Source organism: Panulirus ornatus, chromosome 17 (assembly GCF_036320965.1).
Source record: "Panulirus ornatus isolate Po-2019 chromosome 17, ASM3632096v1, whole genome shotgun sequence".
Taxonomy (NCBI): Eukaryota; Metazoa; Arthropoda; class Malacostraca; order Decapoda; family Palinuridae; genus Panulirus; species Panulirus ornatus.
Genome location: NC_092240.1, coordinates 5,313,497 through 5,326,231, shown reverse-complemented (window position 1 = coordinate 5,326,231; position 12,735 = coordinate 5,313,497). Strand labels below are relative to the sequence as shown.

The following is a 12,735-nucleotide window of genomic DNA, read 5'->3' as shown; positions in this document are numbered from 1 at the left end:
GGCAGTAAGTATGGATAGGTACATGTGTATATATGTATATGTCTGTGTATGTATATGTATGTATATTGAAATGTATATGTATGTATATGTGCGTGTGTGAGTGTTCATGTTTATGCATGTTTATGTCGGTGGGTTGGGCCATTCCTCATCTGTTTCCCTCTGCTACCTCACTAACATGGAAGACGGTGGTTAAGTATAATATATATAATAAATAATGTACTATCATTTGTCCAGTCCGTTAAATCCGAAATCTGTTATATTAGGGTCCATTATATTGAGGGTTTACTGTAATTCATTCTGGGCTTTACTTGATAAAACCAAAAGGTCACAATGACCATTTCTCAATTTGCATGTAAACTCCTTCAATTTTTGGATGATTTCTCAAGCTTACCATAAACCTTTAGGTCCTGTGGGAATGCCATTCATAATTTGGCATAACTAAGTTTCCCCAAGAAAAAACTTGTGCACACACACACACACACCCATGCACAGACAGTAATGGATGAAGTTTAAATAAATGGAAATGGGTGTAAGAATAATAATCATAATGGCAGTAAATTAAAGAAAACAAAATGAATATGTACAATAATACTGTTTATGCAGTCATATGCCTATAAGCATAGCCATGTAACCTAACTGTCAATCTATCATATAACGTCTACCTGAGACTGTTGTACAAGTGATACAATTTCCAGCAATTAGGATATACACCCCAGCACCTTACCTTAAAATCTTATGTTGTCTTAGTACTTGTTTTAATACTGAGATAACTGGTAAAATTCATATTATGTCTAGCCTGGATTTTTGACAAGTGGACTTTAGGAATATTCTTACAATAAGTAAGAATTAAGAACTACTCCTACCATTTCAAAATTTGTGCAGTAAAAAGTCTAATGAGCCTTCTAAACCTGATAACAGAGAATAAGCAACATATGTACAATATTTCACTCTTAAAATTTCAATAACTTTATTATGTAAACAGTCTTAACTAAAGTATGTCTGCTGCTAATTATGTTTAACACAAACACTTACCTTCAACTAATATAATCACATTTGATGAAAATTAAGACCTTTCCTGACAGAGCAAAACTTCTTCATATACTGTACTGTACTGATAAATAGAAGTTTATTATACCTTACACTCATCAATTAAAACAAGGCTTCTACTTATCAAATATTGCTTCAAATACTAGAAAGAACTGTGCATAGCAGTACAGTGTATGTGGTAAGGAATTTAAGACACTGTTATACAGTTAGCATTTTGCTGAAATATGAAATATTTTGAAGGAAACCTCACACCTGTGATTAAGAAAATAAAGGTACATCTACAAAGCTACTTATTGGACTAAGGACTATGCAAGTGTTGGTAAATGAGACTAAGGAAGCTAGAGATATAAGAACAAATGTCGTTCCTCCTCTGGATAACATTTCTCTTTGAGGAAAAGTGAGTTTATTAAATATTAAGCTGGAAGCCAGAGAAGAATAATAGTAAAAAAAATTCCTGACCAAAGTTTTGGGTTAAAACATTTAGAGTTGCAGAAGTCATAACTTCAGTGTCTTATTTTGTTATTAACACTTGCTGCTGTACAGTAGTGGATGACATATGCAAGAAGCAAAACTCCTAAAAGCTAAATTACATTTACACTGGACACTTCAGTAGTGACTGTCCACATCCAGACATGTCTGATCAACTTCAAATAACCAGCCACAAGGTAAACAAGTTGACAAGCTGACAATCTGAGTTTTGTTACAAAAGGCATTAGTGCTCACTGCACTGAGGAGTCAGGTAAAACATACAGCCATATTGCTAGGTTGTGAACTTGCAAGTGTTGCGCTTAGCTTACAGGAAGTCTCCATAGCAAGATACTGTCTTCTTATCAATGATAGTCAAAAGCCTTTCTGAATGGAAGACTAGCAAGGTGCACAGCCATTCAATTATATTCATTTAACAGTGGTACAAAATTCCTGTACCTTGCAAGATCTAGTGCAATGATCTGCACATAAAAGTGCATGCACTGAAGCCTATTGCAATAGCAACTATGCAGCAGTCAAATTGTGCATCTATAGATCTGCATAAGTAAACAAGGTAATAAATAATAAACTATCATTACTTTGGCAGATATATCTTGATACTATATGATATTAAAAAAAACCTGTTTCTACCATGTGGTAAAAATTTTAAGAGGCCATATCAATGATGGGGATAGACTACTGTATAATTAATAATCTTAGACAGTCAGTGCTGAAGCTTCGAAGTTACATTTTTTCAAACATTTACAGAGTATAACCATTAAACTTTTTATGAGTATGCCAGTGTATCTGAACTTACTTCTTGTGGTATGAAACAAACACAGTAATGAAAGCATTTTTATGATACAGATTGCACTGTTCAGTCAGCTCAAGAGGTACTATGATGAAAACATTGTTACCAGTGTTTAGTATCGCAGATGCTTTGCTATGTGGTTAACAGGCACTGTTAATCATAATATATAAGCCAAGCAGCAGTTGTTAGCTGTGGTAGAGGTCCCAACACACAGCAATACATCATGCGGGCAATCAGGCCAAAAGCTCTCCAGACTAAGAGGGTACCAGGTAGGTCTGAGCTGACTCACCTCATTGTATGCGTAATATTCATACTCGGACACATTGTACTGGCCAGAGTGGTGACCCTGTGAGCACAAACAGTCATCAGCAACAATAAAGTGACACTAAGTAACCTGTGCCTTTTGGGGTGGGGACATGATGCTCTTGCTGCACTCAGTTACCAAGCTGAGTATATGACTCACTGATAAGTTGAGAGGCAAAGAAAAGCTTTTGCACTGATCATGTTCCAGAAGTTATGACCAGGTAATGTATTCATTACCAGAATAAAATAGTTGTGTAAGCTTGTGAAGGTTTTACTGATAATTGCTCAAGTGTCTGGTTATCATTAGTGTATGTTAAAACAACAACAAATGACTGCACACTATGACTCAGAATAGACAGTCTCAGCAAGGAAAAATCACACTAAATAGACTTGTAGTATGAAAGCAGTTTTTCCATCAAGCTCAGTGGCATTTTATATGCCTCAGTGTCAAAAAAAAAAAAACAGTATTTTATGGCTGGAGATGCAATCATTATGTTTTGCCCATGATTATGAACTGTTTGAAATGGATTATTCCCCATCTTTGTGCAATGAAAGCGGTGAATACTAATGTATAGATGTGACTACAGGATCTACACTGGCTGGATTGTCATATGTTAACAATTCCATACACTGTAGTTGCAATCATACATGCTCGGATGAAAACTGGATAACAGCAAAATAATTAATTTCTTTAAAAAGATTTTTATTTTTTTTTCACAACTAGATCTGAGTTTACGAATGCTACTCAATAGGGTTGGTGAATTTTCAAATTTGCTGACACTGAAGATAACTGAAAAGGAAAGCCCAAGAACAATACAAGATATATTCCTGAGCTACTGAGGTCTTATAATTCCCATGTTTATAGACAGATCATTAGGGTCAAGTGGATTGTGGATAATATTAACACCTCATAGACTGAATTTCAAGAACTGACTGGGAAATAACTAGTATGTAATATAACTCATGGGGTGAACATATACATAATTTATATCAAGCTATTATCAAACTTAGCATGGAACATAAAAAACTGATACCTCATGAGGTTATTACCTAGCTAGTCATGAAATCCTGTATACAAATTCAGCAGGTCATGGTCTTGCCTATAAAATATTAAGACTGAAGACATTCCTACTGTCTCCATTGCAGGAAAATAACGATAAGCAATTATTCCATATACCATAGGAGCAGAAATGAGGTGAAGAAAGAAAAAGATAAAGGAGGGACAAAGGACGAGTAGAGATGGTGTGCAGGAAGGGGAAGGAGGGTAGAAAGCAGAAATGATGAAGACAGATAAGATAGATTATGTGGAGCAAAGGAAAGATAAAAGGGAAGATGAGGAGAAGTGAAAGAAGGATGATAAAGATGAAGGGAAAAAATGGAAGAATATGATTTTCCAAAATTGTACTATAAGTTAACCAGCTGTTTATGCACCAGGTGATGCTATTTCGGTCACATAAAATACAACTGAAAATCAAATCATTTTGCTAAAACAGTTAAAACAAAATTACACTATTTTGTTAAATCAATCACAAGAAAAAAATAATGAAGTAAAAAAGGAATTGCTGAGACACATAAAACGGTTAAAGTCTCAAAACCATTTCTATGCTTTGTTGTGTATATCTTAAGTCCTTTACTCTGTATTAATGTGGATAAGGTCATATCAAAAGAGAGAGAAGTTGGTTTGGCACTACTTCATAGTTTAAAAAATATCAAGCTTAAATAAATCCTGTCAATAGCCAACAATGTTTAACCATGACAATTTTGCCTTGCAAATTTCAGGCAAATGGGTTTTATAAGAATTCAGCTTCCAGAATTACCAATAATGACTACACCCAAAACACCACATATAGATTGTGTTCCATATCAGTTACATGAGACTTACATAAATATGTTTATGATGAATAAATACAATTTCAAATTTTCTCAATTCTCTATCTGCTCTGGTTTTACCTAACCTACACTATACTGATCACACTATTAAGGATAATCACTTCATCATAATATAGGTATCTTCCTTTACTCAGGTACCATAATTTCTATAGGGTGACTACAGCATTGGGACCCAAAGGCATTTCTTGCAAGATTCATATTGAATCAGTTTTGCACTTGTGTTATAGTTTCTGGTAAATCACATGAAGAACCAATCTAAACCTCCTTAACATCCATGGAAGGCTGTTAACTGCAACAATGCAGGAACAAACACCAAGACAGTATGAATATGAGTTGGGAAACAGAGGCCATGGTAAAAAGCAGAAGGCTGAGATAATGTTAACTACACATGTGATTTCTAAAACCCTTAAAAAGCAAAAAAAAGTTTTACTTCTAAATAAAGTCTCATTATAACCATACTGAAATAATATACCTCAGAAAGAAAGCACTATGTTAACCATAAAAAGATTATACAAACTAATAGTGTAAAAGAAACCTAAAACCATAAAAATGTAGAAAACTAAAGGAGGTTAAACTAAATGCAGTACATGAACCAAATAAAAGCCCCTGTGGTACACAATCTCACCATAAAGACCTGAGGTTTTTTGGGTTTCCTGTCACGAGCAGAGTCTGAGAGAAGGTAGCAGAACACATACAGCAGGAAGAGTATGCTGAGACCATACAGGTAAGTGAAGAAAGCCTGCAAAAGAGGTTTAAATATTAGTAAACATATGCATGTACAACTGTAAAATGAAAAAAAATAATTCATAGGCTTATGAGGGATACAGAAATAAAATTTCAGTATCAGTCTTATCTAAAATAACTAAACAATGACATACCTTCATTAATCGAATCTGGTTACATCTGAGAGCATAAGTTTCCTTTGCTACGCTATAGTTCATCACTGTCTGAACCACTCCTCAATAATCATTTTGATCAATCAAAAACATTCCAATGAGGACCATTATTTCTCTTTTATCACTGTTCAAAGGTATCACCTATCTGGAGATATTGCAGTGCCCTGCTGCTGAAGAAACCAAGTGTATTACCTGTCATCACATCTGACTATTCTGTTACACCCTAATTGGACATTTCTAACAGAATTATTGCAAAAGGAAATGTCTACAGAAGTTGTACTTTCAATTGTATACAAGGAAAAGTTCTAATTTCAATAATCTATAAAATCATGATATCAGACATGAATAAGTAAGGATGGGAGCATAGTCAGATGTTTTGTACATGACATGATAGCAATAAAATCACAGAAAATGAAGACAAAAAAAATTGAGAGATTTAGATTATATACATGTATATTTATTATTATTATTATTATACTTTGTCGCTGTCTCCCACGTTTGCGAGGTAGCGCAAGGAAACAGACGAAAGAAATGGCCCAACCCCCCCCCATACACATGTATATACATACGTCCACACACGCAAATATACATACCTACACAGCTTTCCATGGTTTACCCCAGACGCTTCACATGCCCTGCTTCAATCCACTGACAGCATGTCAACCCCGGTATACCACATCGCTCCAATTCACTCTATTCCTTGCCCTCCTTTCACCCTCCTGCATGTTCAGGCCCCGATCACACAAAATCTTTTTCACTCCATCTTTCCACCTCCAATTTGGTCTCCCTCTTCTCCTTGTTCCCTCCACCTCCAACACATACATCCTCTTGGTCAATCTTTCCTCACTCATCCTCTCCATGTGCCCAAACCACTTCAATATATATATATATATATATATATATATATATATAAATGGGGACGAGAACTTAATGGAGTTTAACAAAAATACTTAATAGAGTTTAACAAAGAGAAAGTTAGATAAATAGGTCATGAAGCACCTAAACATATATAAGCACCTACATATAGAGGCCTTGCGAATAATAAATTTTTCTTTAATTAAAAGAATAATTATAAATTAAATATTTGAACATATAAAGCATTTTGACAAAGCACTTTCAAGTCAAGTAATGAGTGGAATCATACTGAGAACAACTGCTAAAAGAAACAAAAAATTAATGATGAAGATGCTTATATATACATGCACATATCCATACTTGCTGCCTTCATTCATTCCTGTTGCCACCCAGCCACACACGAAATAGCATCCCCCCTCCTCCAGCGAGGCAGCGCCAGGAACAGACAAAAAAGGCCACATTCGTTCACACTAAGTCTCTAGCTGTAATGTGTAATTCACGGAAACCACAGCACCCTTTCCAGATCCAGGCCCCACAAAACTTTCCATGGTTTACCCCAGACACTTCAGATGCCCTGGTTCAATCCATTGACAGCACGTCGACCCCGGTATACCACGTCGTTCCAATTTACTCTATTTCTTGCACGCCTTTCACCCTCCTGTATGTTCAGGCCCCAATCACTCAAAATCTTTTTCATTCCATCCTTCCACCTCCAGTTTGGTCTCCTGCTTCTCCTTCTTCCCTCCACCTCTGACACATATATCCTCTTGGTCAATCTTTCCACACTCATTTCTTTCCATGTGTCCAAACCATTTGAACACAGCCTCTTCTGCTCTCTCAACCACACTCTTTTTATTACCACACATCTCTCTTACCCTTTCATTACTTATTGATCAAACCACCTCACACCACATAATGTCCTCAAACATTTCATTTCCAACACATCCACCCTCCCCCGTAAAACCCAATCTGAAGCCCATGCCTCGCAACCATATAACATTGTTGAAACCACTATTCCATGAAACATACCCATTTTTGCTCTCTCAGATAACATTCTTGCCTTCCACACATTCTTCAACACTCCCAGAACCTTTGCTCCCTCCCCACTAAATGTAAATGCATTCATTTTCTGAAGCATTTAAACTACTTGTGATAATAGTTGTCAATTAAATCTAATAACATCAGATAGTTATTAAAATGCATTTAGAATAAAAAGGCTATAGTGATGTGCATAGAAATGAAAGTGGATTATGAGAGACAGAGACAGGTGAATGATTATTTGCCCTTATGCACCTGACCACAAGAAGAATGATGAAGAGAGGCAAGTGTTTTGGATCCAGCCGAGTGTGTCAGCAGTTTTGATGCAAGAGACCTAGGTCTTCTGAAGGGTGATTTAAATGCTGAAGTGAGTATGTAGCAGTTGAGGGTAGTGAAGTGTTTCAGATACCTGGCAGCAAACCTAACCAAGGAAATGGAGGTAAATCTTGGGTGGGTGAGGGGGGAGGGGGGGAAGGTTCTGGTAATATCAAGAATGTCTGGAAAGAGGTCATCATCTGGGAGGGTACAAATGAGTTTGAAGGTACAGTAGTCCCAATGATGCAGTATGCTTGCAACCATGGGATATACATGAGAATGTGCAGAAGGCGGTGAATGTATCATAAATGAAATGTCTGTGGACAATATGTGATGTGAGGAGGGTTCACTGAGTAAGTATGATAGGATAAGAGAGAGGTGTGGTAATAGGAGGAGTATGATTGATAGAGCTGCAGAGGATATGCTGAAATGGTGTGAGCATATGCAGAGAATGAGTGAGAAGCTGACTAAGAGGATATATTTGTCAAAAACTGACAGGACAATGAGAAGGGGGAGACCAAACTGGAGATCGATAGATAGATTGAATAAGATTTTGAGTTCTTGAGGCCTGAACATGCAAGAAGGTAAAAGGTGTGCAGTGGATAGTGATTTGGAGGATGAGTTATACATGGGGCGATTTGCTGTTCTGTCTATGCACTGAATCTGGGGATATGAAACACTCGGGAGAAACCATGGAAAGGTCCGTGGGGCCCGGTTTGGATTGCACGCTGTGGTTTCGGTGCATTACACTTGACAGCTCGGGAATGGATTCGAAAAAATGAAGCTTTTTTTTTCACCTGTTCCTGGTGGTACCTCGCGTACAAGTATGGAAAACGATATAGATATACACTCGTATATCTAATGGGTTCAACTGCAGAGACATAACATAAACAGTATAATTATCATTTCGAGTCTGAAACTAGATTAAGTGACATTTGACTCTACATATTAAAGGTGAATAGTACCCCGTAGTAAAACAAAATAAAAGAAACCCATCTTGTGGAGAAAAAAAATTACATAAAAACGCTAACATAAAATTATGGTTACCCAATCCTTCACCGCTGACAGATCTTTCTTATATATCATAGCTGCCCCTGTTAAGTGTCCTCACAACATAAAGGCTTCTCAAACACTGCTTACAATGAAAGAGATCTTCAGTAAAGCCAGTCTTAATTCAGGTATATTCTCCCAAGTCTCTCCATAGTTAACTGCTCAAGGGATTAACTAATTAACGGCAGTTGGCAACAAAAGCCAAGGGAGGGTCTGCTGGACAATATGGAGCCTCACTCCTAAGGAGCAATCAGTATGCCATTTGGGGATAAGATACAGGAGAGGACTCATACGGTCCCTGTGAGGTACTTTTCTGCCGCCTACGCAAGTTCCCTAATGCACACCCCCACCATCATGTACACGTCCATACCTTCCATGCCACTGCTCTTGACCGCCTTTCCTCCCTGTTTTTCGACAAATCTGTCCTATTCTATGACAATCTAGTTGACGCATACAAATTTGAGAATCGAAAAACTGAAGTAAAAATAAAATGGAGGGTGGGGAGGATAAGGATCACTAAAACGAAAAAAAAATTAACCTTTTCATAAGGAAACACGAAATTGAACGACGAAAGCAATAAATGAAAATTATCAAAAGAATATAAAAGTACTTTTTCTTTGAAGCTTTTACGGCAACAAAGGAATTAATAATCAAATCAAATTCTACCAAATCACTTCCATTGAAAATAGTCAACAAAATAGTGATAACTGAAATCATGATTTAAACGTTTTGATACAACAATAAGTACGACACGAAAAATGAATCACACAATACTATTATATATATATATATATATATATATATATATATATATATATATATATATATATATATATATAGTCTCTGGGGACAGGGGAGAAAGAATATTTTCCACGTATTCACTGCGTGTCGTAGAAGGTGACTAAAAGGGGAGGGAGCGGGGGGGCTGGAAATCCTCCCCTCCCGTTTTCATATACACTGCAAAATGGATTTTACCACGGGAAGAAGACGAAAAAAAAGAAAGGTGATTGTAATGTTTCAGGAGTAAATTTATTCCGCTTGAAAAAAGGGGGACATATTCTATATACACTGTTGGGTAAAAATTAATTGCAAATAATTTCCACAGCTAAACTTGATCAATACATTATTCTGTGACTATCACTGTATATTCTTAACAAGTATATGAAGCCTACTGCACCAAGCTATGATACACATGTTTATGATGCAACTCACGTAGCCCCCTCACGTCTCCCAGAAAAATGACCATAAACTCAAAGATGCTACATATTACTGTGAAGAGCACTAATCATGAAATACAACCTACAACATAAAATCCAACAATGAAAGATACTTTAGCAAATAAAGACGCGCCAAGGCGAACATTACTGCCCTCAAGATGGCTCGTTCTCACACTCTCTTGGACAAACGACCTCCCAGAGGACCAGTTTCGAAACTCCTCGATTGAAACTCTCATTTATCTTGCTGTCTCGAGATAAGATAAAGTTTTACAGGGTTATCATCAATACCAGACCTCTCCCGCCAAAACTATAAAGGGGAAGAAAGTGCCTAGTCTAATATGTCGAGACAATGGCGCTGCCCAAAGAAGACAAGAAAATTTAAAATTAGCTGTCCTCGTTAAAATCGTGTAATTGAACTCTAACGGCTTATGAATACTATTCTTTTCACATCGCTGAATATCTTTTAATATGATTTACAAACACTATATTCCTACTATATTCTGAAGCATATAAACTACTAATTGAGAAAAGTCGATTTAACAATCAAATTAACATAATGATGTTATCGATAAAACAATAAAAAAAAGCCCAAATACTTTTAAACTGCCAAACAACAAAGTATTTCTGAAGAAAATATTTCAATTCAAAAAGTGTGGAAGAGATATTAGAAAAGGACAATGATGTGTAATTGTTTTGAAGTGCGCTAATCTGTAATTAATGTCTAATCATCTTTCAGCAATAATCCCCTAAAGAACCAATGCCACTGTCGACAGGGACAACAATCGCGGTACGACGTACCCTTACAAAGTAGTATTTTTCAGCATTTACAGAGAACTTCGACGAAGAAATCATCGGCATTATCTTGAATACAAGATCGCCATATTGTGATACAGCCTGGGAGGCGGCCAGCTTCTATGACGTCTGTATGTGTGATGCTCTCTGTTATTTCTGTAACTATTTCAGTTCAGCTTGAATGGTATCCAGTCGCTTATATTTTCAGCACCGACCAATATGGAGGCGAATTTTTGCCCCCCGATAAATTTTACAGCGTTGACGATACAATTGAAGGTAGAGGACGTTAATTAAAGGCCTTACTAAGTACTTAAACCTGCCTCAGCCTAGCTACAATCGTAGACCAAGAGTTAGAGTGCTAACAGTTTACCACATTTCAACTTCATTTTCTATGCTCTAGTCAATATTATTCAGAGATAATGTCTTCAGCATTTCTAAACATTAAACTAACGTATGGTTACAGCCCTTCAGGTCTTACAACGTGTCTGAAATCACTGTATTTCTTGGGTCGTTGAAGAACTCAGATAAATGACAGGAAATGTGATTTCTTATCTTCTTACCTCGTTCCTAACTAATAATGCATTAATGCTATCATGTCGCAGGTTTTAATATCAAGCAACAGTGTCAATAAGACGAATTTTCTCCCATGTCTGTCATTACCAACCATCCCTAAAGAGCTTCGTGTCCGCGCTGCATGACCATATGTCTAACATCACACTAAATGAAGTAGTTTAAAATAGTTTTTTTAGTCGTCGCGGAAGAATATCCCAATCGCCCCATTCGTACATTTTACCGTATGGTGCCAAGTAAGCCACACACACACACACACACACACACACACACACACACACAATCTACCGCCTAAAAATAATCATCCACTCTCGAAAAGAAAAAAATCTTATTGATTTACATATGTGTTACATTCAATATTGCATTAGATGTTAGCAAACTACATCAGATAACGTAAGGTAAGGGGGTCACTGAGTCTTTCCTGTTACTATTGTTCTTTTTCACAGGCTAGTCATCATGGTTCAGTTCTCACACCTGAGTCAGGATGCATCTATGTAGTATGTAACGAGCCCCGACTTTCCTCAGGGAACCATTAATCTACAGACTATTAAAAGGGAAGTAATGACTACGAGACGACTCGCCCACGGCGGATCCGACTCGACCACGGCGGATCCGAGAGATTCTAGGAGGCGATGCGATCACTTCAACACACACGAGTTACCTTGTTGGGTTTACCTTCAAGCTTTATGTACAGTTTGTGACTGAAGACTCGGGTGGAGGAAAGACCTGTGTAGTATATTCCCGTCATCACTATGACCCACAGCGCTCTACAACCTGACATTACAGGTACTACAGTGGAGTTTTCCTTTTTTTGTGTGTGTGTGTGTGTGTCTTGATTTGAAGGGGGGGGGGGGGGGAAGGTGAAATCTCATTAATCCAGGAGAAAGAGAGACGTATGAATGACTCATTCCAACTCTGGGCAACGGCCTATCCCCTTTCAGAGTTGTACTGTTTCCAATTACAAACTCGTGTCTTACGATCTTTGACATAGGATGTAGAAGGCAAGCATCTGCCATAAATGCCATCCAGCGAGCGACCTCTGAGGTGCCACGGGCAAGGACTAGTGGAGGAGAGGACGTTGTCAGTTTACCAATAGGGCGGGAGACAGAAAATGAGTTAGTTACAAACGTAAAGTGAGCAGCCTGGGTACACACCCACACCAGTGACCTTGCGCCTCCACTGTCATAATGTATAATGTGATTTTTGGCGCCTCTCTCTCTCTCTCTCTCTCTCTCTCTCTCTCTCTCTCTCTCTCTCTCTCTCTCTCTCTCTCTCTTATGCAACCTGGCTAATCTGGCCACATCTAGGAGGTAGCAGCGACGTCAGAGGAAGTCTTGGGGATTTTCTTACGACGTTCCGAATGTCTGTCTTTGAACAGACTACGCAGGCGCCACACCTCTGAAACATAGGCTACTTTCACCAATATTTCTCACCGATATCAGCGAGTGTCAGTGGCTATACTTCACAAAGTCTTCCCCAGTCTATA

General features: G+C 37.6%; 1 protein-coding gene across 13 annotated transcripts in view; it reads right to left on the bottom strand.

Moving 5' to 3' along the window:
* Positions 1-12,735, bottom strand: part of OtopLa (Otopetrin-like a) — a 620,636-nt gene that overhangs the window by 68,246 nt on the left and 539,655 nt on the right. For 5 of the 13 annotated variants that reach the window (XM_071671811.1, XM_071671822.1, XM_071671813.1 and 2 more), the window contains exons 6-7: positions 5,142-5,255; positions 2,613-2,669 (exon numbers count right to left, since the gene is read on the bottom strand). In XM_071671811.1, the coding sequence (XP_071527912.1) occupies positions 2,613-2,669; positions 5,142-5,255 (171 nt within the window). The remainder of the gene's footprint in view (positions 1-2,612; positions 2,670-5,141; positions 5,256-12,735) is intronic. The other 8 variants (XM_071671816.1, XM_071671819.1, XM_071671823.1 and 5 more) reach the window with 3 other exon arrangements.